At 43.8% G+C, this 27,447-nt stretch overlaps 1 protein-coding gene across 1 annotated transcript; it reads right to left on the bottom strand.

Annotated features, from left to right (window-relative positions):
* Positions 1-1,672: 1,672 nt before the first annotated feature.
* LOC145356006 (solute carrier family 2, facilitated glucose transporter member 11-like) lies at positions 1,673-25,977 on the bottom strand. Its single transcript, XM_080208560.1, has 12 exons — positions 25,862-25,977; positions 20,980-21,078; positions 17,302-17,462; positions 16,768-16,892; positions 14,839-14,968; positions 13,024-13,172; positions 11,742-11,929; positions 9,507-9,617; positions 9,305-9,406; positions 8,773-8,848; positions 7,834-7,961; positions 1,673-3,823 (listed from the first exon to the last, which is right to left on the bottom strand). The coding sequence occupies exons 1-12, from the start codon at positions 25,874-25,876 to the stop codon at positions 3,599-3,601; spliced, it is 1,509 nt and encodes a 502-aa protein (XP_080064686.1). The 5' UTR covers positions 25,877-25,977; the 3' UTR covers positions 1,673-3,598.
* Between the last annotated feature and the right edge of the window lie 1,470 nt (positions 25,978-27,447).

The following is a 27,447-nucleotide window of genomic DNA, read 5'->3' as shown; positions in this document are numbered from 1 at the left end:
ACAATCTACCACGTGGTACCTTGTCAAAGACCTTGCTAAAGTCTATGTAGATAACATCAGTTGCACTACCTTCATCTACCTTCTTGGTTACCCGTAATATAATACATAATATAACCAAACAGTCAGCATGGCTTCGTAAAGGGGAAATCATGCCTGACAAATTTATTGGAATTGTTTGAGATGGTAACGAGCAGGATAGATAAAGGGGAACCAATAGATGCAATATGTTTGGATTTCCAAAAAGCATTCGATAAGGTACCGAACAAAAGGCTACTTAATAAGTTAGAGCCTATGGTATTCGAGGCAGCGTATTAGCATGGATAGAGGATTGACTAACTGATAGAAGACAAAGAGTTGGGATAAGAGGGGCATTTTCAGGATGGTAACCTGTAACTAGTGGAGTGCCGCAGAGTTCAGTGCTGGGGCCACAATTATTTACAATATATATTAACGACTTGGGCAAGTACTATTGACAAGTTTGTGAGGATGACACGAAGAGTCTACGAAGAGATATAGATAGGTGAAGTCATGCACTTTGATAAGAAAAATAAAGGAGTTGAACATTATTTAAACGGAGGAAGATTGCAGAAAACTGCAGCACAGTGGGATTCAGGGATTTGGGAGGTCCTCGTGCATAAATTGCAAAAAACTAGCATGCAAGTTCTGCAGGTAATAGGAAGGCAAATGAAATGTTGGCCTTAAAGCTATACAAGGGACTAGTTAGACCACATCTGGAAAATTGTGAAATGTTTTGCTCCCCTTATCTAAAGGGAGATATACTGGCATTGGAGGCAGTCCAGAGAAGGTTCAATAGGTTGATCCTAGGTAGCGTGGGATTTTCTTATGTGGAGAGGTTGACTGTATTGGGACTGTACTCATTGGAGTTTAGAAGAACAAGAGGTGACCTTATTGAGACACATAGGATACTCAGGGAGTTTGAGAGGTTGTTTCCCCTTGTGGGAGAGTCTAGGACCAGAGGGTATAATCTTGGAATAAGGGGGTCATGATTTAAGACAGAGATGAAGACGAATTTCTGTGGAATTCTTTACTGCAGAGACTGGGTCATTAAGTATGTTCGCGACTGAGATAGATTTTTAATCAGTAAGGGAATCAAGGATAAGGTAGGAGAGTGGAGTTGAGGATTATTATTTCAGATCATGATCTCATTGAAAGTTTGATGGGCTGAATGGCCTACTTCTGCTCCTGTGTTTTATGATCGTATTTCTCTTGTAGAAGGCACCATACCAGTTCAGACATTTGGTCATATCATATTGAAGCTCAAGATCCTGCAGATCTTGCCAGCTGGTAGCACAGTGACTGGCAAATGCCATTCTTTTGCTGCTGACCCTAAAATCCAGCCCATTCACTAGTTATTTGCTTTTCTGTGGGATCTTGATGTGCACCAGTGCACTGACATGCTTTCCTACATTCTACCAGTGACTGCATTTTCAAATTGGGCATTGGCTATGAAACACTTCAGGACCTCAGGAAGTTTTGAAAGATGCAAAGGGGATACAAGCTGGGTGTTTCACTCCAGGAGTTGGCAACGTCAGCTGGCTGTAATGTGCAAAGAAAGTTTCAAAACTTCAGAATAAAGCTCTGAGCAATAGTGGAAAGACAGCTTTTAAACATCGAATCCAAATGTACAATAAGAACTCAGGTGCCACGCATATTGTTTAAAAATTCTTTACTTTCAGAAACATCTTCACAACAGATAAAAGTCATTGTTTGCCATTTTAATGCTAAACGCTAAGTAACAAACAGTAAACAGTGAACGCAGACCATCAATCAGAGCCCTTTGAGAGCTGAGTGGATGTGTTAGGATTTGGCGTCATGTGCTGGTGTTATTCATATGCATTGAGTACCTGATTCCTGCCACACTGCTGGAGAGTGGACCCCAGCAGGGGCCTCTGGCTCCCTAGCCAAGCATCTGTATCGGTCTGGTATTCAGAGACAAATAAATAGGCTTTTAAATTTCAGACAAGCTAGAGAGGGCTTTTTCTATATTCATTCACGGGATGTGGGCGCGTTGGCTAGGCCAGCATTTTGTTGCCCGTCCGTCATTGCCCATGAGATAAATGATAAATAAAAGGTTCAGGTTTCTGTCTAGGTTACCTGGTTGAGTTCAGAGTTCAGCCAGCATCTTTTAGTATTAATATAATGAAAGTTGAAATGTGCTCCTTGGGTGGAAACCATGTGGGCTTCCTTGTGCACTGTGACATCAACTCATCACGTTAGGTTCCCGTGAAGATGTCACAGGGATTCCCTTCAGCACTTTTAATGTAAACGAGTTGCGTTAAGGTTTTGAAAGATGTCACATGTACCTGCATGTGATCTACCAACTAAGACCAATCCTAATAATGAGAGAGCTCAGTCTGGTTAAGATAAAGAGGGAGCTCAGTCTGGTTGAGATAATGAAGAGCAGCAATGTTGTTGAGAGGAAGTTTCTCGACACCACAATTTTTTTTAGTATAATGCCTGAGGTGAAGTGACAGGGACAGAGGGTTCTTGCTTGTGTAATGATATCTATATTGAAGGGAAACGGGAAGTATTGGCTTACATGACTGATATAATAAATATAACTGATGGATTCTCAGACTTGATGCCCTCTTATAATTTTATTTGAGGGTTTTAAGAAGATAATCATTGCTCTATTTTCATTAGCAAAGTCTCATTCTTTTTATTGGGATCTAATACTTGATCATGCTTGCTGTTTCCTGACCAACAATTATTGTTTGCCGCATGATTGGAAATCGGTAATAGTTCATTTAAGGTTCAAATCCAAGGAGACTTCTTTGCTCAAATGCACTGTTCCAGGCAGACAACAAATACATTGCAAAGCACAGTTCCATAAGTCCATGCACTGCAACTCTCCTCTTTCTTTCTGCCCCAGTTGGGTGGTTTGCTATACCAGTTAGGAATCAACCATGTTGATGTCTGAGGGAGTCACCTGTAGGGTAGGTTTCCTTCTCACAAGAACTGTATCACCATCTTTAATCAACACCACCACATTCTTTTTTTCCTTTTCTGTTATTCCTAAATACTTGGTAATCAGGAATTTTAAGAACAAGTCCCTAGCCTTGTTTGAGCCATGTCTCTGTTATAACCACGTTATAAACTTATGTGACAATCCTGCATCTTATTAATTATATGATGGACACACAATTTATTACCTCTTTGTCACTTTGAGATGTCCTAAGGCTGTGAAAGAGCCTTCCTTTGTCCTGTTTTAACAATAGGTTCCTTCAGTTTGAGATTTTAGGACACACCATTAATTGCACTGAGAATAAGTTACAGAGGGAATCGAACACACAAACGTTATTTGGCAAGAGGCTGCTAAAGCAGTAAAACCACTTAAAGGGCTATCTCTTCAAAATTGTTCAAAAATATAACCAATCCATCATTCAGAGCCTCTGTGCCTGGCTCCTATTTGTTTCCAGTTGTAGAGAGGGTTCCCATGGTGGGAGCTGTTCACTGATTAGAAACGCTGCCTGCAAAAGGTGCTGAGGTCAGAGTGCAGAAGGCAGTGATGTTTTTATCTCCTCCTCCAGCTCCCACCAATGTCCAAGTCCATCAGAATGTTTATCTCTTTAACACATTACAGTCTGGTAGCAATGACAAAGATCTCTGGATCGTGCTGCTGGGCTTTACTACGAAAAGCCACTGAGCTACCTCCCATCCTCTTTCGGTTTATTTTCCGAAACTCCTCGTTGATTTCCAGAATGGTTTTTCCTTTAGTTTCCGGCAGAATGACGAAGACAAACACTGCAATGATCAGGCAGTCACCCAGGAATATGAGGAAGCAGAACGGGCCCAGTCCTTCCTGGAAGAGAGAGAGGGAGAGAGGCCAGAATCAGGCAGGGTAACTGGAGATTCGTATTTTAAATACACAAATTCACCCGCATCTCTGCGCATCACAGTTACTTTCCTTATTCTTATTTAAACAAAAAATTGTATCTGTACAGCACCATAATCACACCTCTTCGTAAAGACACATACCTAAGCAGCATCATACCACATCTTTCAGAAATACCTCAAAGGAAGTCAGATACAAATGAATTGTTTTGAAATGCAGCTGATAATGACACCATTTTGTACATAGCGAAGGTTAAATCCCAGAAATGACCATCTAATCTGTTCTTTATACTGCCAAAAGAATAAATATTCCCAGAAGTCCGTGATTAGTGCCAGAAATTCTTTCACATTGAACTGAGAGGGCAGACATTTTAACATCTGAAAGATGGCACCTCCAACAATGCAGCACTCCCTCAGCAGGTGATTCTGTTTAGTTCAGTTGGCTGTACTGCTGGTTAATGATGTAGAGCAATGCCAACAATGCAAGTTCAATTCCAGTACCGATTGAGGTTATTCATGAAGGCCCTGCCTTCTCAACCTTGACCCTCATGTGAGGTGTGGTGATCTTCAGGTTAAATCACTACCAGGCAGCTCTTCCCATTCAAAGGAGAGTGCAGCCTATGGCCATCTGGGACTCTGGCTACTTTACCTTAATCTCCCAATACTGCACTGGAATGTGAGCCTAGGTTCCCAGTGGAGCCTGTTTTGACCCACAGGCTAGAGAACTAACATTGAGCCAAGATGAGTTAACAAAAGTGGAGAGGGCTTAAGTAAAACAGGTTCTTTGATATTTCTATGCCTTTACTCATTTTCTGCATTACTTTTTCCTTCAATTTGTTATTTAAATATGATCCAAAACTTTCCACCATGTATTCTTTTTCAGTACAGTTATGTAAGTCTCTTGAGGTAAAAAGGGTTAAATTATGAGGAACTGTTGTATTGGCTAAGCTTGAGTGTTGAACATAGGAACTAGAAACAGGAAGAGACCATTCAGCCCCTCGAGCCTTCTCCACCATTTAATACCATTATGGCTGATCACATCTCAGCCTGAACTCCACATTCCTGCCTGTTCTCCATAACCCTTCAACTCCATTACCAATTAAAAATCTGTTTATCTCCTCCTCAAAGAGTTACTCAATGTCCAGCATCCACCACACTTTGGGGTAGTCAGTTCCGTAGACTCACCACCCTCAGAAGTAATTTCTCCTCATCTCTGTTATAAATCTGTTACCCCTTATCCTAAAACTATGACCTCTTGTTCTAGATTGCCCCACAAGAGGAAGCATCTGCTCTCCATCTACTTTGTCAAATGCGTTTATCATCTTATACACCTCAATTAGATCTCCTCTCATTCTTCTAAACTCCAGGGAGTATAGGCCTAAACTGCTCAATCTCTCTTAATGAAACAAATCCCTCATCCCTGCAATCAATCCAGTAAACTTACTGAACTGTCTCCAATGCAACTACAACCCTCCTCAAACTGTACACAGTACTTCAGATGCAGTCTCACCAATGCTTTGTACAGTTGCAGCAACATTTATTTACTTTTATATTCTATCCCTTTAGCAATAAATGCCAAAATTCCATTTGCTTCCTTATTACTTGCTGTACCTGCATACCAGCTTTCTGCAACTCATGCACAAGGACACCCAGATCCCTCTGTAATGAAGCACCCCAAAGCCTCTCTCCACTTAGGTGGTTAAAGGGAATGATCTCATTAAGATCTTTACAGTGATTAAATTATTTAAAAGATGGCTAAGGAGGAAGTATTGCCTCTGGTGGGGGAGTCTAGAACAACGAGACAGAACCTTAAATATAGAGTCTCTTGGGTGATGTCAAGAAACATCCCACAAAAAGAGGATGGAAATCTTCAATTCTCTCCCCCCTAAAGTTACGGCTGCTGGGACAATTGAAAGATCAGCATTGATAAGCATGCTGAACATGACATCAGAACAAGAGATCATAGAAACTACATGACTAGGGGAAGATCATTGATAAATTATTCAAACCTAGAGAGAATGAAGACCCAGATGTGGATCACACGTTTAAGAAGAAATAAGGGAAGAGATAGCAGAGGCATTAATTACATTTATGTCCAAATTAATTAGGAAAGGGAACAGTGCCAGAGAACAGGAGGACAAATAATGTGATTTGAAAATTTAAAGAAAGGTAAAACAAATCCATCGAACTGTAGACAAATTAGCATCATTGATAACATAGAAAACGGCCAGAGACAAAATGGAAAACAACTAGAAATAAAAGATATAATAAAGAGGAGCTCGCACAGGTAGATGTTAAGAAAGGAAGGTCAAAAAGTTATTTGAAGAAATAATAGAGGACATAGATAATGGTAATATAGTGGAAATAATATATTTGCCTTTTCCAAATGCCTTTGATAAGATCACACATAGAAATCTCATGACCAAGGTCAGAGCATGTAAGGTCAGGACAAATAGTAGAATGGACAATAAGCTGACAAAACAGAGTAGAAGATAAAGTTAGTTACAAAGACTAGCAGGAGGTGTTAAATGGTGTTGTTTTGAGTAATGAAGATTAAGGGGTGACCTAGGCCAGAATTCTCTGACTCTGCCAGTGGCTAGGATTCTCTGGCACAGCTGGAGATTTAGCTGAGTGTCAGATTCCCTGTTCTCAGTGGCAGCAGTGGTGGGGCCTACAACATTGCAGAATTCCAGCCCTAATTGAGGTGTTTATGATTATTAAGTGTTGAAATCAGCATTGTTCACTATTTTTATAAGTGATTTAACAATCAGAAATCAAAAATACAATTTCAAATTTGCCTGGCACCAGATTAAGGGGGTATAGTTAATACTGAGGAGGACTGCTACAAAATACAGGCACACGTTGATAAACTTGCAGAATGGATGTAAACCAGCCAATGAACTTAACTTTAGATTAATATGAGGTATTGCATTTTGATGGAGAGAGTATAGAGATCATATACTCTTTGGAAAATAAATGTTAAAGTAAGGTATGGAACCCAAGGACATGGGGGTACCAATACACACGTCATTGAAAGAAGATACACAGGTTAATATGGCCATAAAAAACAGAGGAATAAAATTGAAAAACAGAGAGGTTGTGTGGTATCTTCCAGTCATGGTGAAAGTGACTTCTGTGGCGGGTTCCCCAGGGTTTGGCGGGTTTGCAAAACCTCACTTACTGTACTGTCTGGAAACAATACACATCTCTTTAAACTGTGATCAGTGCTCCTACCACTCACATTGTCAGCCACTTCAGGTCTTGAACAGCAGGTTAGGTGTAAGGATTCGCATTTTAATCAGTAATCTCTAAACTGTCTGTGCTTTATATGCTCTGTCTGAGGCCAGAACTCTCATTCACCTGACGAAGAGGCTGTCCCCTCGAAAGCTAGTGAGAATATTATCAAATAAATAGGTTGGACTAAAACCTGGTGTTGTCAGACTTTTTACTGGGTTCCCCAGAGACAGGGTAGGCGAGCAATACAAAAATCCATTGACTTTGGCACACAAAGATCCCAACAGCAGCCAATAGCAAGCTGCCTCCACTTCCAGAAACCCCACTGTTGGGGGGGTGGGGGGAACGCTGGCCATGACCATTGTGTTAAAACTAGCACCTTGATTGGGCTACATTTAGTGTACCGTCAACAATTCTGGTCTTTATATTATTAAAAAGGACATAGCAGCATTGGAGAAGGTCATCCTAAGTTTATTTATTAGTGTCACAAGTAGATTTACATTAACACTGCAATGAAGTTACTGTGAAAATCCTCTCGTTGCCACACTCCGGCGCCTGTTCAGGTACACTGAGGGAGAATTTGGCATGGCCAGTATACCTAACCAACACACCATGATCTATCTGAATGAAGGAATGGGCTCAAAGGCTTGACTCCTATCCCTGCTTCTTACATAACAAGCACTGAAACCTACTGAATGCTACACTGAGGATTCCTCTTTACGAGCTATTTGTGACCTTACTTACCACAATAAATGGGAATATCATTCCCAGAAGGACAAGGCCCAGCCATTGGAAAGAACCATTTATCACAAAGGCAACAGGTCGATATGATTGAGTGAAGATTTCGAAGGGGATGATCGCAGTTACACCCGCTGGAAAGTCAAGCATATTCTCAATGTCAGATCACCCTGTCCTGGAATACAAATTGTCCAGCTAGCCCCAACCCCCAATCCACCTTGATGGGACAATGCCTCTCCCTTTACCCTTCCCCCACTACAATAAAACACTGATGTTTTAATGTAATGAATGGCCTCCTTCTCAGCCATTTAGACTGCATGACTATGATTCCCTTTGGTGGGACACCGACCCATCTCCCACCCTCCCATCGCTTTGGTGAGACATTGGCCCCCTCCACTGCTTCTGGTGGTACACTGCCCCACTCCTCCCCAACCCTCTGGTGGGACACTGGTCACCTCCCTCCCCCCCCCTCTCTGGTGGGACACTGGCCCCCCTCCCCTACCTCTGGTGGGACACAGGCCCCCCCTCCCCCACCTCTGGTGGGACACTGCCCCCCCCCCTCCCCCACCTCTGGTGGGACACTGGCCCCCCCCTCCCCCACCTCTGGTGGGACACTGGCCCCCCCCCCCTCCCCCACCTCTGGTGGGACACTGGCTCCCCCCTCCCCCACCTCTGGTGGGACACTGGCCCCCCCCTCCCCCACCTCTGGTGGGACACTGGCCCCCCCTCCCCCACCTCTGGTGGGACACTGGCCCCCCCTCCCCCACCTCTGGTGGGACACTGCCCCCCCCCTCCCCCACCTCTGGTGGGACACTGGCCCCCCCCTCCCCCACCTCTGGTGGGACACTGGCCCCCCCTCCCCCACCTCTGGTGGGACACTGGCCCCCCTCCCCCACCTCTGGTGGGACGCTGGCACTCCAGTTGTGTGAATGTATTTGAACTCACCAGGACCAATTCCATAACTGAAGATATAGGCGAAGATGAGGAATATGCTGAAGTATGGCATCCAGGTGAACTGATGCTGGAAGACAAGAGGTTGATAGAGAATTGAATATTATACACTGGGGATAAGAGAGCAGAGAATGATTCAGAATTCTGCAAACAGGTTTTTGATCTTCTCTTAGTAACAATATCACAGGTATTCCTGGTAGTGTCTCACATGTTAAGTGTACAGTCATAATGAAAGGGACAACAGCCAGACTATCACCTCCACGAAATTAGGTTCCAGTCTATATTTCACTCCTGAGAATTTGTTTCTTTAATTTTTTCATAGGATATTAGCATTGTTGGCAAGGCCAGAATTTGTCGCCCATCCTTTTGGAAGCGTTGCATTCCATATTGTACATGTAAATCCCACCAAACTCCTCAATTCAATTCTAGCCTTCAACTTGCTCCCCGGTATCTGTTAACGTAGATATTTTAAAACCCCCCAGCCCCCCCCGAGCCGCTTGATTAGATTCCAGACGCTAACACTCACCTGCAGAGGCAGGGAGACACACAAGAGTGCTGCCCACAGAGTCATCAGGCCGTATCCTTTCCACAGTAAGGCCTTTCTCCCATCTCGCTCGATGAAAAATCCCTGACCAAGACAACAGGCAAACAGTAAAACAAGCTGGTCAAACAGAACGTGTGAAGCCCTTTCTCTCTCCCCGTCACTTCCCAATCTGACTGGCACTTACAGAAATCATTGAAGTCAGCAAGAGTGTCGCACCAGCCCCTAACACCACATACGGTATCGTCCAATCAGGAATTCCAGCTTCCTGGAATACTTCCGAGGAATAGAAATAAATCTAGGAGAAAGAAAACCAAGTAAACTTCAGAGCTGCTATCTTTCTTTCACTGTAACAACACGCATTCAGTGTGTCTAAACAGTGTTCCTTAATCATGTGTTTTCATTCTCATTCTCTTGTCTCGTTTTCTCTATCTGTGGCTTTCCCTCAGTCTTTCAGTTATCTTTCTTTCTGTCACAGTCTCTATATGTCCATTAACTCTTTGTACTAAATGTATGTGTGTGTGTGTATGTGTGTGTTTAATCATGTATGCCTGTGTTTGTCTGGGTGTGTGTCTCTACATGTCTGAGTATGTCTCTATGCGTCAGTCAGTGTGTGTGAGTGTCTCTGTCTGTGCCTGTGTGTGTGTGTAATTGTTTTTTGTTCATTCACAGGATGCAGGCATCACGAGCTAGGCCAGTATTTGTTGCCCATTCCTAATTACCCATGAGAAGGTAGTCATGAGCTCTGCATTTCATGTTGTGTAAGTGCACCCACAGTGCTGTTAGGGAGGGAGTTCCAGGATTTTGACCCAGTGACAGTGAAGGAACAGCGTTATATTTCCAAGTCAGGATGGTGTGTGTGTTGGAGGGGAAAGGGAATTTGTAGATGATAGTGTTTCCATGCATGTGCTGCTGTTATCCTTCTCGGTTGTAGAGATAGCTTTGGAAGCGGCTGTTGAAGAAGTGATGCATCTTGTAGATGGCACACACAGCTGCTACTGTGTGTCAGTGGTGGAGGTAGTGCTTGTTTAAGGTGGTGAATGGGGTGCCAATAAGTGACCTGCTTTGTCCTGGATGGTGTTGAGCTTCTTAAGTGTTGTTGCAGCTGTATTCTTTAAAGTTTCAAAGTTTATTTATTAGTCACAAGTAGGTTTACATTAACACTGCAATGAAGTTACTGTGAAATCCCCTCGTTGCCACACTCCGGCACCTGTTCGGGTGACAGAGAATTTAGCATGGCCAATGCACCTAACCAGCGTGTCTTTTGGACTGTGGGAGGAAACCAGAGCACCCAGAGGAAACCCACTCAGACATAGGGAGAACATGCAAACTCCACACAGACAGTGACCCAAGCCGGGAATCGAACCCAGGTCCCTGGCGCTGTGAGCTAGCAGTGCTGACCAGTGAGCAGCCGAGGCAACTGGAGAATATTCCATCATACACTTGATTTGTGCCTTTTAGATGGCGGACAGGCTTTAGGGAGTTGGGAAATGTGTTACTGTCGCCAGGATTCCTAATTTCTATGTGTTTGAGTGTGTGTGGCTGTGAGAGACTGCTCTGTTTATAACTCCTTGTGTCTCTCTTTTACTCTCTGGTCCATATCTTCTGAGGCACAGCAATTATTGTTGGACTGCCATCACACGCATAGGGATTCCCCAACCCGACGCTACTCAGCATTTCTACTGGAGCCTCCTGAAGCTGGCTGTGAAAACCCAGTGCAGTGTCCCTTGCAGAACTCCACAGGATCGCAGTAGAGTCAGGGAAAACAAACACGCTAGCTTTTATATCACTAGCTGTCGAATGGTGAGTTTCAATGTCTAGTCTGAATCTCAGCGAGTGATTGTTAGTGAATGGATGAGTGGATAGAGGGAGGTGGATGAGTGAGTTGGGAAGTTGGGCAGCTGGGTAGATGAGTGAATGGATAGTCGAGTCAGGGGATGGTTGGTCAGGAGGGTAGTCAGGTCTGGTTGAATTGGGCAGGGAGGGTAGTCGGCTGCCCGGGTGGAGTAGTTGGGAGGGGTAGTTGCGGGGCTTGGGGGAGTGGTTAGAGGGTCAGAAGGGTAGTTGAGGGGGTGTGATTGGCAGGGTGTTGTGTACCATCACTTGGGTAACTGTCCAGGTAAGTATATTGGAATTAGCCAAAATCTTCGACTTGAAGTCAGAGTCAAAAATATTTACGGAGGGTCACAGGAAGCAGGGAATTGTCCTGGGCATTTCCTAAAGAAGTCAGTACTTCCATAGGGTCTTAATGTACAGCTCAGTCAAATGTCTGGTCATCAACAGTCTAGAGACCAGAAGATTTAACCCACTGTCTTATTTCGTTTTTTTGTTTCTCGCTGTCTCAAGTTCAGCCTCTTTCTGAGATGTCTCTCAGTCGGTCTCCTGCACTGAGTTAGATGTGTTAAACGCTGCCTATACTCACCGCATTGATGCCACACAGCTGCATGGCAACAGTCAGCATGATGTTGGTTATGAGCTGCCATCGTACCGAGCGGTCTTGGAACAGCTCCCGTGCAGTCTTTGGTCGTTCTCCCTTCGCTGCAGCCTGTTCAGCCTCCATGTCCTGGACCTCCTCAAAAAAGTCTCCCTGACCCCAGAGTCTCCGGAGTGCTGAGGGGTGATATACAAGAGCAGCCAATTAGTTGGGGAGAGAGGGACTTCATCAAGAATCTAACACCTCCTCACAAGCCTTATATCAGAGTGAAGTGTTGACTAATTCCTGTCTGCCTGATTTCTGTTCGTTCAGTACAATGATTTTAAAATTCTGAACCTTGCTGTCAAATCCCTTCATGACCTTGTCCTTTTCCTATTTCTGTAACCTCCTCCAGCCCTAAAACACTCTGAATTATCTGCAATCCTCCAATTCTGACCACTCTGTGTGCCTCTGCTTTGGCACCATTGGCAGCCATGTCTTCAGTTTCGAAGTCCTAAGCTCTAGAATTCCCTCACTAAACCTTACCACCTCTCTACCTCCCTTTTCCTCCTTTGGGGTGTCCCTGAAAGTCTATCTATTGGACTAGCTTTTGTCAGTTACCCAAATATCTCCTTTTGTGGCTCTATTTCAAAATGGATCTGATAAGGATTTTGTGTAGTGTCTTTTCGATTCCTCAAAATGGAATAGGATTCTCAGTGTAATAGAACAGGGTGTTAATGATACTGTGTGTTACACAACAAGTCATGGTTTTTCTTAAGGAACTGGCCTGGTTCAGATTCAGCCAGGCCTCTTACTGCTTGATCACGTGCACACTGTGTGGTTGCAGGGTGTGTTCAATTATTTCATTGTGGCATCATCATCTAACCTATCTTTGGGATAATTGACTATTTAGCTAAAACTGTTTTCACTAAATCCGGCCCATTTGAAGCACACCCCCCCCCCCCCCCCTCACCTCCCAATCGCCCACCTTTCCCCCATTGCTCACCCCTCCCCAAACCCCCAACCCTGCCCCATCGATCAACTGCTCCCCTTCGCCACCTCTCCTCGAATCTCCACCTCTCCCTATCACTAACTCTCCCCCAATCGCCCACCCCTCCCCATCGCCCAAACTCCCAACCCTCCCCCATTGAACAAAACCTACAACTCTTCTTCGTCCACCGGTCCCCCAATCACCCACCCCTCCCCCAAACCCCCCATCTCACTATCACCCAACCCTTCCCCATCTACCATAACCCATCCCTCCCCCTTCGCCCAAGCCCCTTGCACTCACCGTCCACACATAGGACCTTATTGCCCCTGTCGATCAAAAGGTATCTGGGGCTCTCTGGGAACCAGGGCAGCAGGAAAAGCTGAATGAGGGCAGGTAGGCCGCTAAAAGCCAACAGCAGTGGCCAGGCATTCTCGGTGCCTAAGATCTCCCTGAGGAACAACAAAGGTGGATAGACAGTGATGTTAGAAAGCACCAGACACTGGCCATCACCCTGAATATTCACACCAACACATGTACTCCACTGCAGCGCCATTTAATACAAATCACTTACACGCACGGCTAGCACACCGCTTTTAACCACAGGCACTAATTTTAGCAGAAAACTTATTACACACTTTCTAGTTAATATATTTCACATGTATATTTATATACTTGGTAGATGTTTCATAAATATCTACCATCAAAGAACAACACAGCACAGGAAACAGGCCCTTCAGCCCTACAAGCCCACCCATTTTAACACTCAGTGAGTGCCTCGTTCCAATCCTTCTTCTACCTATGACTTTTGTCAACTCCTCTTGGACTCCACAATAAAGGGGAGCAAATTTAGGGAATTATATGTGCGCCAGATTAAGGGAGATCCAATTTAGGGACAATTTATTAACACCAATCAGCCTAAAAGCACGTTTTTGGGGTGTGGGAGGAAACCGGAGCGGTTATTAATCATTAACTAAGGAAGTAAACGGCAGATGGTGGAATTTGAATTCAATAAAAATATCTGGAGTTAAGAATCCACTGATGACCATGAAACCATTGTTGATTGTCAGGAAAACCCATCTGGTTCATTTACTGTCCCTTTAGGGAATGAAATCTGCCGTCCTTACCTGGTCTGGCCTACAGGTGACTCCAGAGCCACAGCAATGTGATTGACACTCAACTGTTCTCTGAACAAGGACAACTAGGGATGGGCAATAAATGTTGGCCAGCCAGCGATGTCCATGTCCCATGAATGAATTAAAAACAATCTGATTTTCAGTCATTACTTTGTAAACAAAATTTTCAGAAAAGTTGAGTTTTATTTGCACATGCTGTGTGATTATAAGTATTGTGATCATGTGCCCAGTATCAACAATCATTTTCTGATCAGTAATTACCCAAATCCAGATATCCAATTAGCAATCAGTGGGTTGGAATTATCCAGCAGATTTGGAGCTAAGGAGAGGGTTCTCAGGATCAGAGGGGAAGAGCTTTATGACAGTGGATGGAGGGGCATTCATGATGTTGGAGGCAATGATCAGGATTATTCCAGCTTCTTGAGCATTCCCAACTGCCTTTGCCCCACCATTGATGGTTGTGCCTTTGGCTCTCAGCCACAAGTTCTGAATTTCCCTTCCTAAAGCTCGCCACCTCCTTCTTTGCTCTCTCTTCCTTTAAAATGCCCCTTAAAATCTATCTTTTTGACCAAGCTTTTGGTCACCTGTCCTAATGTCTCGTTCTTTGGTTCAATAATATTTTTTGTCTAATTTTGCTCCTATGATGTGCGTTGGGACGTTCAGGTGTACTAAAGGAGCTATTTACGGGCAAGTTATTATTTGCATCGGGAATTTATGACAAATCGTCCACCTTCAGAGAGATTTGTAGCTGTTTTAGGAGCACAGAGAGATGGACCATGGTGGTAGTCACAGGGCCTACATAAACCTTTAACTGGTCAACTTCATCGGGATTATCATGCCAGTGTCATTCACTTCCCAATAAGTTATTTTTAAACGTTATTTAAAAAGAGTCAAGGAAAAATTAAACTTTCAGCTATCCCTCAGCACGAAACAAGAAGTAAGTACTGGGTGAAATTCATAATTTAAAAATTGAGAGTTTTACCTGAGTCCAACTACTTGTCCAATGAATTTTCCAAAAGCAACAAACATTGCGCGGGTCAAAGACACCAAACCTCGCAGTTCCTTTGGCGCACTCTCCCCTAGGTACATACTGTGAACATTGAGGCCAATACCTTCAAATAACAGAGTAAAAAATCTCTTAAGTTGATAAAAGCAAATTTCACTCACTTCATTGTCCACTTTAACAAACCAGCCCCAAGTATTGTCTCATTTGCCTGGGATCTTCTTGGCCTGCACCCCCACTTTAATAATCCATGTGTCAGTTTACAACACAGTGATGACAGTTATTGTTATCAGTAATCCATTCACCAGTACAGTCAACAGTAATACACTCAACAGTACAGTCATCAATGCACTCGCCCAACCGTACAGTCATCAATGCACTCGCCCAACCGTACAGTCATCAATACACTCGCCCAACCGTACAGTCATCAGTACACTTGCCCAACCGTACAGTCATCAGTACACACACCCAATTGTACAGTCATCAATGCACACACCCAACTGACAGTCATCAATACACACGCCGAACTGTACAGTCATCAATACACACACCCAACCGTACAGTCATTGATAACACACCCAACCGTACAGTCATTGATAACACACCCAACCGTACAGTCATCGATAACACACCCAACCGTACAGTCATCGATAACACACGCAACCGTACAGTCATCGATAACACACGCAACTGTACAGTCATCGATAACACACGCAACTGTACAGTCATCGATAACACACGCAACTGTACAGTCATCGATAACACACGCAACTGTACAGTCATTGATAACACACTCAGCAGTATAGTCATTGATTACACACTCAGCAGTACAGTCATTGATGCACACACTCAACCATACCATCATAAATACACACACCCAACCGTACAGTTGTCAATACTCACACTCAACCGTAGAGTCATCAATACACACATCCAACTGTACAGTCATTGATACACACACTCCAGTACAGTCATCAATACACATGCCCAACTGTACAGTCATCAATACACACACCCAACCGTACAGCCATTGATAACACACTCAACTGTACAGTCATCAGTACACACACCCAACCAACACATTCATCAATACACACCCAACTGTATAGTCATTGATATATACAATCAATCATACAGTCATCAGTACACACACCCAACCATACAGTCATTGATACACACATTCAACCGTACAGTCATCAATACACACACCCAGCCCTACAGTCATCAATACACACGCCCAGTAGCACAGTCATCAGTAATGCAGTCCACAGTACAGACAGTCAACAGTATACTCATTGATAACAAACTCAGTAGTAGTCATCGATATCACACTCAGAAGTATCAATAATACTTGAGTGCTGCGAGAGAGAATTTTGCCTGTAAGTAAATGGATGAGATTGCCATTCAGCATTCTGGATAATACATTTGTGAAGCTGTAAACAATAAGCTAAAAGCATAATGCTGTGGATTTAAACTGAGGTCTGGTACAGGAATACAATCTGTATTGAAACAATCTGGTGAACAAGAGGTTCAGTCAGTTGTTCAATGCTTTGTCAAGCCCATTGTATCATTTAGCAGAACAAAGCTCTCTCTCACACCTCCTCTCTGAATACAAAAGATCACTTACAGAGTAAGGAATTTCTCTGTGAAATGGACCGACTCATCATTCAAATGTCCCCACAATCCCTGTTAAAGTACCAGAGGATGTACATTTTTTGCTGAAGAGTTTGACTCCATTTTAACAGTGTCATTTTGGCTTGCCAACCTCCAGGACACCCCCAGCTGACCCCGCATGGGCCCGATGTTATATTAACAACATCAGAGAAAACAGTTGAACTGCAGTTAACAAAAACATAACAGCAAATTTTGAAAGATGACCGAAGGAGGACAAAGCACTTCCACTGGTACCTGCATTGATTCCATACAGGAACCTCCCCACCAGGATCATCTCAAAGGACCGTCCCACCTTGCTGAACATCATTATTATCGCAGCTATGATGGCCACTATGTTGTTGAAGAGCAGAGCGTTCTTCCTGGATCACAAAGCAAGTATAATCATTATCAGGAGCAATTCCGCAAAGTCAGATGTTTCTCTGCTGCTTACTGGTGTGGGTATGTTAATGGTCAGTTTATCTTTGATTCTATTCCTCATTGAAAGGGAAGACAAATTAGCTGGTAAGTAATTACAGGACTGTCAGCAGTGGCCCTGTCATTTTGGGCAAATCAGCTCAGCCTGTGGCCGTATTAGCTGATCACTGAACAAACCATTTTAGTTTAGAGATTAGCCATCTATCAGATTAAGCAAGTTGCAATGTACTGCCCATTTAGGTTGGTTGATGGGTGATAAATATTGGCAAATCCGAAGCAAAAAGAGAAATCCATGGAAAACACATTTACATCTTGTGCATTATGTTCGCTGAATAGATCCCTGGCAGACCTTACCTCCCATACTTTATTGAGAGATGTCCAGCGTTTAGGGCTCCAATCAGTCCTCCAATTGGATATATTGAGACAATCACACACCAGAGCAGTGTGACAGCAGTTTCATCCAGCGTTGTCCCAAAGCGGGTAACCCATGTCTCAGCAATGAATGCCTTAATAAACTGTGATGTTAAACAGAAACATAAATTATAGGAAGGAAGACTTGCATTTATACCCAGCCTTTCACTAACGTCAGGATATCTCAAAGCACTTTAGACCCAGTGAGGTACTTTTTGAAATTGCAGTCACTGTGAAATCGGCAATCAGATGAGTGTGGGTTGGCCCAATCTCAAATTTTCCTCATTCTTGACAAAAAGTGAGAAATGGTGGTAAAAGGCAATCAGTATTGGAAAATTAAGGGCAGATGCAAAGGGCGAGATTTCTCAGGACTAGTGAGATAACAAGACAATATCACTTGTCAGACATATTGGGCGCACGGTAGCACAATGGTTAGCATTGCTGCCTCACAGCGCCAGGGACCCAGATTCTATTCTCGCCTCAGGTGAATGCAAATAAACACTACAGTGCAGAAGGAGGCCATTCGGCCCTCAAACTTGCACCAACAACAATCACTATCCAGGCTCAATCCCTGTAACCCCAGGTATTTACCCTGCTAATCTCCCTGACACTAAGGGTCAATTTAGCATGGTCAATCCACCTAACCTGCACATCTTTGGACTGTGGGAGGAAATTGGCACTGCCAAAGGAAACCCATGCAGACATCGGGAGAATGTGCAAACTCCACACAGACAGTGATCCGACACTGGAATCAAACCTGTGTCCCTGGTGCTGTGAGGCAGCAGTGCTAACCACTATGTCACCGTGCTGCCCAGCAAGTTAGAAAGTAAAAATGTTTTTACTCCAGATTGGACTCAAACCCACATTCCCAGGCTTAGGAGGCCAGTGCCTTATCTATTCGGCTATTGGGGAGGCCCAAAATGAATCTCACTTCTGAGGAAACAACAGATAAAGAATCAAAAAGGTTGGGATTTGAACCCATGCGTGCAAAGCACAAAGTATTCCAAGAAGACCAGAATTTTGCTAATTCTTTGGGATTTGGGTGTCACTGGTGAGGCCAGCATTTGTTACCTCATTCCTAATTACACGGACTGAGTGGCTTGCTGGGTTATTCCTGGGCAGTTAAAAGTCAACCACATTACAGTGGGTCTGGAGTCAGATGTAGGCAGAGTTCCTTCACTTGTGGGCATTACTAAACCAGATGGTTTATTTTAACATGGCAATTGATGATAGTTCCATAGTCACCATTACTGGGATTTGAACCCTGTGCCCAGATCATAAATCTGGTTCCCTAGATTATTAATCCAGTCACATTATCACAACGTCCACTGTCTCCTCTTGTATTCTGGCCAATATTAATCCCATAACCAACATCACTAGAACAGATTATCTGATTATGATAACATTGCTGCGTGTGGGATTTTGCTGTTTGTGGGATCTTGCTGTGTGTGGGATTTTGCTGTGCACTGACTCTTGCATTTTCTTAATTACTGCAATAATTGTACTTACAGAAGCACCTAATTGGCTGTAACATGTTTTGGTATGTCCTTAAGCTGTGCAAGGTATTATTAAGCTTTTTTTGTGTATGAAACCTCATTGTGATGCTGACAAGCTTCTCTGTGGTAAGTCGAGTAGTGTCTTTCAACATCACGTATCACAGCCATAGAGTAATAGAATGTTACAGCCCTGAAAAAGGCCATTTGGCCCATTGTGTCTCTGCTGGCCATCAAATACCCATCTATTGTAATTCCAGTAATTGGTCAGTAGCCTTGTATGCTATGGCATTTCAGGTGCCCATCTAAATGCTTTTTAAATGTTGTGAGGATTTCCACCTCTACCATCCTTTCAGGCAGTGAGTTCTAGATTCCCACTACCCTCTGGATGAAAAGGTATTTCCCCAAACTCCCTCTAGATTCCCTCTAAAACCTTAAATCTATGCCCACTGATTATTGACCCCTCTGTTAGGGAGGAAAAGTTTTTTCACAGGATGTAAATTCAGTCAATGGCTGAATTGCTGGTGGGTGACGCTGAGAGAGAGACAATTAAATCACACCCTGTCTCCAGACAAGGATTCATCAAAAGCACAAAAGCCATACAAAAACTGTCATCTCCTGTGGAGATAATGAGAACTATTTACATCTCAGCAGGAATGATATCCTGGGAGCACTGTCCCAGACAGTTTGTGGATTTTTGCTTTCCAGGAATATACAAAAACTGGGAGAAAAGCCAGCTGCAAAACTTGGAAAGTGTCAACTAGTGCTGGGTGTGTCAGTATGTGGTGCAAGAAGAAATGTCAGTGTGTAACGCAAGAAGAGAGATAGCCGCAGCAATCCCTACAGTTTTTGTAGGTAACTCCCTCTCTCTGTCTCGATTGCTGAAGCAAGCTGAGTCAGCAAAGTCACAGCTGAAAAGGAAAGAGGGCAGTTTCTCAGCCAAACTGCAGAACACTGGAATGTAGAAACCAACTATTCACCTACTGGAGTTAACGCTACTGGAATTACTAATCATAACGGCTGCAATATTCTGCCTTCTAACCCTCATGGACAAGTCAAAAACTGATTTTTTTTTAAACTTTTGGACTTAATTTTTATTTTTAACCCGTGTGAATGTTTACTTACGTGCTTTATCATTTTTCATAATTAATAAACTCCCTCTTTTTTAACTCAAGAAAGCCTGATTAAATTGGCCCCTTTTAAAACAAATATATTGGTCGGGGAAAAGGTATCCGCAAGGGAAGGGATCCCATTTTAATCCTTTTGCAACAAACCGAGGGGGCTGAATAAAGGAAGCCAGTTCATCCCGCCTCACCTGAGAGCTTCCCCTGGAGACTGGTTGTAACAAAGTAGCCACAATAATAACTGAAAAACTCGAAAAGAACAAGTTTGCAGTTTGAGGATGAATTGTGTTTAACTTGAAACATTACTTCTGTTTTACTCTCCACAGATCCTGTCAGACCTGCTGAAAACTGCAGAGAAAAAGAGTGGGGGAGAGGGACGAATTGACGGGCAACACGACAGCTCAGTGACTATCACTGTTTGCTGTGCAGATACATGGATTTGGGCTAGTGTCTGCGGGAGTTTGCACATTCTCCCCATGATTGCGTGGGTTTTCTCCGGGTGCTCCGGTTTCCTCCCACATCCCAAGAATGTGCTCTTAGGCTGATTGGTGTAACAAATTGTCCCTAAATTAGTCTTCTCTCAATCTTCCCCAATAGGTGTAGACAAAGGTCATGAGTAGAGGAGGGCACTCTTAATGTTAAAATGGCGGCACGGGCTTATTGGGCCGAGAGCCTGTTTCCCGTGCTGTGTTGTTCTTTGTTCTTTGAATTGTTCTTTCAAGGAACTGGTCTAGGCATGATGACCCGTGTGGCTTCCTTCCAAACGGTATGATTCTATAGCTTCTTTCATGCAAGAGCACTTTCAGTCTGCAGGGAAGGGGTTTTTAACCCCATCAGTTTGGGTAGGTTTGCTCCCTTGATCCCAAAGGTGGAATGACAGTAACTCACCCAGAGCATCATTCAATAACCAAGCTCTGTTAAAGCAGTCACTCCCTCTGTCTGCTTCACAGATTAAATGGAAATGATCAACACCACCTCTTTCAGTACAAACTGGGACTACTTACCGTCGAAGGTGCATTGATTGAAGACATGTTGAATCCATATTGGAAGCCGCCTCCGATGCCAGTCACAAGGATCAGTGGGAGAAGCATCCTTCCCTGCAGCTACAGAGTGAACAAAGCCAGGTGGAAATCATAGTGCAAGCTTCTCATACTGGTAATAAAATTACACTCAAAGGGATCGCAGATTAAGTGAGTTGGCAAAACTGCAAGCAAAGTGGAAAAATCTCCCCAGTTTCAATCCAAGAAAGACAGAGCAGATACGTTCTGAATGTCACGAACACAAGGACTGTGGAGGAGCAGAGAGATTTCAACGTCATGGTGCAGGAATCACCAAAAGCTATTGGACAGGTACAAGGAGTAATTTAAGATGCTAATGGTCTTCCTCTGGCAGAAAGCTCGAGTACAAAAAGAGTGGAAGTCATGTTGCAGATGTACAGAACTCTGGTTAGACATTGGAAGCACAGTGTTCAGTTCTAAAGCTTATAAAGGATATATTGGATTGCAGTGCAAATTGACCTGAATTAAGTAGGTTGAATTTTGAAAACTCGTTACATAGACTAGGCTAGCATTCCCTTGTATATAAAAGATTCAGGGGTGATCCAACAGAGGTGTTTAAAAAGTTTCAAGGGTTCGATGAAATAGGGTGGAAAGAAACTAAGTTTTCTGGTTTGAAGAGTCAAATCTTAAAATTAGAGTGGGACTGGTCAGAGGTGACATCAAGAACCATTCCCCCAGACAAAGGATAGAGAAATCTAGAGCCCCCCCCCACCCCCCACACACACACAAAAAGCTGGGGTGGGGAGATCAACGTTCAAATTTAAAAACTGAGATGGAGAGATTTTTATTGGCTAAGGGTATTGTAGTTTGCTGTGTTTCACTGTAACACTGTCTGTAACAACAGTATTGAGGTGGAGATGCCAGCATTGAACTGGGATGGACATGGTAAGAAGTCTCACAAGGAGCTGAAGGAGCAGCACTCCAAAAGCTCATGATTCCAAATAAACCTGTTGGACTTTAACTTGGTGTCATGAGACTTCTTACTGTAACAACAGTAAGTTTAATTAACTATTCTGCAACAGCAAGAAATACTTGTTCTCTGCTTGAGGTCCCAGGGAAATCTGGCACACTTCCACCATGTGATGCTAGGTGTGACCGTGTCGTTACATGATTGTGTGACAACCAAGTCTACAGGTATTAGAGAGCTGGGGAACGATGGTGGGTTAAAATACCAATATGTCAAGATCTAATGGAAAGCCAGAACAGGCTTGACTAATGACTATATCTACATTCCCAGATCAAAAGCCAAGATAAACATTGCTCATTTAACAGCAACAAGCACACACATTGATTTATTTTGACATCTCATTAAAAAATAAACATTGTTGTTTTTGGACGGAGTTTGCAATTTGTAACTGATTCCTGTCACAAGTGAATGTTCACAGTGGACATTTACTACTGTGTTACATTCCATTTCCAATAATATTTGCAGTTATACAACCGTGTATTATGTAATTGAAATGACTCAGAGCACATCACCTGAATTCCTTTTGGGGTGAAAGGAGCAATAATTACCCCAGCAGAGTCACAAGGCTGGTGCTCCACAAGGCTGTGTTCTCAGCCCACTACTATACTTCCTCTACATCTATGACTATGTGGCCAAATTCCCCTCCACTTCAATTTTCAAGTTTGCTGATGACGTTATTGTAATGGGTTGGATCTCAAACAATGACGAGAAGGAGAACAGGAAAGAGAGAATCTGGTGAACTCTCCTTCAGTATCAACAATGGGGATGAAGTAGAAATGTTCAAGAGCTTCATATTTTTAGGTGTCCAGATCACCAGCAACCTGTCCTGGTCCCCCCATGCTGACACTATAATTAAGAAAGCCCACCAACGCCTCTACTTTCTCAGAAGGCTAAGGAAATCTGGCGTGTTTGCTACAACTCTCTCCAACTTTTGCAGATGCACCATAGAAAGCATTCTTTCTGGTTGTATCACAGCTTGGTATGGGCTCCTGTGTGTCCAAGACCGCAACGAACTACAAAGGGTCACGAATGAAGCCCAATCCATCACTCAAACAACCCTCCCACTCATTGACTTTGTCTATACCTTGGAAAAACAGCCAGCATAATTAAGGACCCCATGCACCCTGAACAGTCTCTCTTCCATTGGGAAAAAGATACAAAAGTCTGAGGTCACGTACGAACCAAAACAAGAGCAGCTTCTTCCCTGTTGCCATCAGACTTTTGAATGGACCTACCTTGCATTAAGTTGATCTTTCTCTACACCCTAGCTAATACTGTAACACTACATTCTGCACTCTCTCCTCTATGTACTGTATACTTTGTCTGTATAGTTCGCAATATACAATAATTTCACTGTATACTAATACATGTGACAACATACCAAATCAAATCAAAGTCGCTGCTATCCAGAGGTATCCCAGTGTGAGAAGAAGCACTGATATTCCAATTGTACACCACAAGTGTTTCTGTGTAAGTGAACACCTTCTATAAGTAAGATTGATTTTTCACCATGCACACTCCTAATCAATGGGACTTGGACAGAGTCCTGCCACCAGCAAAATATTTACTGTCATCAAGTCCCAGCAAAGAAATTATTTTTCCTCCTTCAAGTATAATTTGGTGGAAGTGGGGGGGCCAATTCTCCCATCGCAACTGGCAACTTTTCCAGTGGGTCTGCTTGAGAGAATTGCATCATCGGCCTTTTTCTGGGACTTCCACATGTACCGGGAACGCATGCCGGAGCCGGAGAACGGTCAGGGTCCACACCACGCTGGAAACCGGTGGGAAGGCAGGTATGTCATTTGAATCTTTCTTTAATATAGTTTAAGTACGTCTTGTGTTTCGTTATCGAGAACTTGCCAGTCCCCATTGAATCTCCCGCCCCACTAGGGGTACTTCATCCCAACGAGGTTCAGAGTAGCTCCCCACATTTCAGGGAGCTAGCAGGCCCACTGGAATGAAGGGGGGCACTCAGGGCCCCCTGGGCAAGGGCACCCTGGCAGTGACCCCTGGCATTGCCCAAGGGGCAAAGTGCCCATACCCAGGGGATACCTTGGCACTGCCAATTGAGCATCGGACAATGCCAAAGGGGTAGGGCCTACTGTAGGCAAGGTCTAGGGGCGATTGGTGGGGGTGGGGGCCCCCGCTGCCACTCCTCATGGGGATTGGTCTGGCATGGAGGGAGGCCAGTGATTGGAGCAAGCTGGGGGAGGGGGGGGGGTGAGAGATTGCGACTGCTGAGTGTGGGGGCTGGACTTCCAGCACAGGAAGGAGCGGAGCTGGCCTGGGAATTGTTGATGGGGCTGTGATCAGGCTTGGTTCAGCGGCGGGGGGGTGGGGGGGGGGACGACACTGCGGGGGCTCCGAGCTGGCCTGTGATCGAACTGGTCAGCAAATGGGATCAGTGTAGATGCGAGGAGTTCCAGAGCTGTCAATTCCGGCGCAAATTAGCCCCGCGCAACCCTGGGTTTTTAATGAGATTCACAATTGTAACCTCTCCAATGCAGAGAGGGGAGATTCGAGTGTGAAGTTAAACTGAGGAAACAGTCGTGATCTAGAACAGTTTTCCCACCAATTCAGTACTTTTGGGAGAATCACCCCCAGGGTGTCCAGATAATATCGATTAATATTTCATAACTGAGCCTTCCTCACAGGTTTCTGGTGCTTGCCTTTCTCTGCCAGGTGATGTTGATGATGAGTTGGCTCAACATTTCTCACCCTTTTTCCACACACAGTTGAGCTCTGTCTTCACTATCTCCATCGAACATTCCCAGGACAGGTACAGCACGGAATTAGATGTCATTCTGGTCCTGGTCCTCCCATGCTGACACTATAAATTAAGAAAGCTCACCAATGTCTCTACTTTCTCAGAAGACTTAAGGAAATTTGGTATGTCAGCTGCAACTCTCATCAACTTTTACAGGTGCACCATAGAAAGCATTCTTTCTGTTGTATCACAGCTTGGTACGGCTCCTGCTCTGCCCAAGACTGCAAGGAATTTCAAAAGGTTGTGAATGTAGCCCAATCCATTACACACACCGGCCTCTCATCCATTGACTCTGTCTAAACTTCCCACTGTCTCGGCAAAGCAATCAGCATAATTAAGGACCCCACACATCCCAGACATTCTCTCTTCCGCCTTCTTCCTTCGGGAAAAGGATACAAAAATCTGAGGTCACGTACCCCCCGACTCAAGAACAGCTTCTTCCCTGCTGCTGTCAAACTTTTGAATGGACTTACCTTGCATTATGTTGATCTTTTTCTACACCCTAGCTATGACTGTATCATTACATTCAGCACTCTCTCGTTTCCTTCTCTATGAACGGTATGCTTTGTCTGTATAGCATGCGAGAAACAATACTTTTCACTGTATGTTAATACATGTGACAATAATAAAATCAAATCAAATCAAAGATTTGCTCCCTCTACGCCGTCCCCATCAAACACTCCCAGAACAGGCACAGCCCGGGGTTAGATACAAAGTAAAGTTCCCTCTACACTGTCTCTATCAAACACTCCCAAGACAGATACAGCCCAGGGTTAGATCCAAAGTAAAGCTCCCTCTACACTGTTTCCACCAAAGACTCCCAGGACAGGAACAGCACAGGATTAGATACAGACTAAAGCTTCCTTTCTTGTGCCAACAGTGTGCCAAGACCTCAGAATAGCAGCCTTATTGCGCCAGTGTGACATCCCCATTTCAGTAGCCATCCATCATGGTTTCTCTGAGTGATATTCCAACCTTGTGCGATCAGATTTTGGCTTTTTGCACCCAAACACATCTGTATTAGCAGAGCTGGCAGGTAGATGGGAACACACAGATAGAATAATAAGCAGGAGGAATCCATTTATTGGACATACCAGTTTCTTCAGCATGGTGCCCTGACGCTGTGTCCAATCCCTGTCCTCTGTAATTCCTGTGGTGTTTGCTTGTCTTTAGATGATAGTGAGCTATTTAAAGGTGGCCATAAAGATGAAGCAATAGGACTTCACACGTCCATTGTTGTTTTTTAACCTGAACCTCATTTATTAACTATGTCTTGCCAACAGTAAAATACCCAAAGGCTGTGTTTTTACGGACCATTAATTACCTCAGCTGCAATTACTTTTTCATTGGCATCCCTGCGTCATGAAATCGAGATAAAATTAAACTTTAAACTTAATAAGAGTTGGCAGCCAGAAATTGCTCATGACTTTCATGTGTCTTAAGAAATCATTCATTTTTCAGTCCGTGCCAGATTTGAGTACCGTGGAAATGCCAGAATATGTCATCCCTTTTATCTTAAATTAAAATCAACTTTCCATTTTAAAAGAAAAGGATCCAATCAGTGTGCTTGTATTTGTGACAAAGTGTTCACAATCCAGTGAAAAGTGCAGCCTATTAGGTCCTTGCTTGTGTTTATCCTCCACATAAGTAAGTTCCCTGGCATCCTTCAACTCTTTTGCAATCAATACGTGCCTCACACCCAATGAATTATTTTTGACCATGCAAATTTAACCTTTGTTAAATCAACAATCACAGCAGTCAATTTTTGCACAGCAAGAATAATAGCAAATTAAGGAAATTAAGAACACGAGTGACAAAGTTAAGGTGGTCCAATATTATAGTGATTATGTGGTTGGACAAGTCGACACCTTATTCTCCAAGGGCGTGAAATCAATCCTCCCCTGCACCCCCTCACCAACTCTCTTACTGCATCCAAACAAACAACTGGCTCCTCTGACGCAAATCTTTGTCTCTTCTTTGGACACAGGTGAGGTCCCAGAGGACTGGAGGATAGCGAATGTGGTACTGCTGTTTAAAAAGGGTAGGAGGGATAACCCGGGTAACTATAGGCCGGTGAGTTTGACGTCAGTGGTAGGCAAGTTGATGGAGAGGATTCTTAGGGATAGGATGTATGAGCACTTAGAGCGTTGCAATCTGGTTAAGGATACACAGCATGGCTTTGTAAAGGGGAAGTCTTGCCTTACGACTCTGATAGAATTTTTTGAGGAGGTGACAAAAACGGTCGATGAAGGACGAGCTGTTGATGTCGTCTATATGGATTTCAGTAAGGCGTTTGACAAAGTCCCTCATGGTAGGTTGGTAGAAAAGATTAAGGCTCATGGGATACGTGGCCAGGTATCTAGATGGGTTGAGAACTGGCTTGCAAAGAGGAGACAGAGAGTAGTAGTGGAGGGGTCCTTTTCTAGCTGGAGGTCTGTCACTAGTGGTGTGCTGCAGGGCTCAGTACTGGGACCTCTTCTCTTTGTAGTGTATGTTAATGACTTGGAAGAGGGAGTAAGTGGTGTGATCAGCAGATTTGCAGATGACACTAAGATGGCTGGATTGGCAGGCAGTGAGGAACAGTGTCTGGCAATACAATGGGATATTGATGGGCTGGTAGATTAGGCAGATATATGGCAAATGGAGTTTAATCCGGATAAATGTGAGGTGATGCATTTTG

This window comes from Carcharhinus amblyrhynchos, chromosome 20 (genome assembly GCF_965287045.1).
Source record: "Carcharhinus amblyrhynchos chromosome 20, sCarAmb.v2.hapA, whole genome shotgun sequence".
Classification (NCBI taxonomy): Eukaryota; Metazoa; Chordata; class Chondrichthyes; order Carcharhiniformes; family Carcharhinidae; genus Carcharhinus; species Carcharhinus amblyrhynchos.
This window is presented reverse-complemented; position numbering and strand designations above follow the sequence as displayed.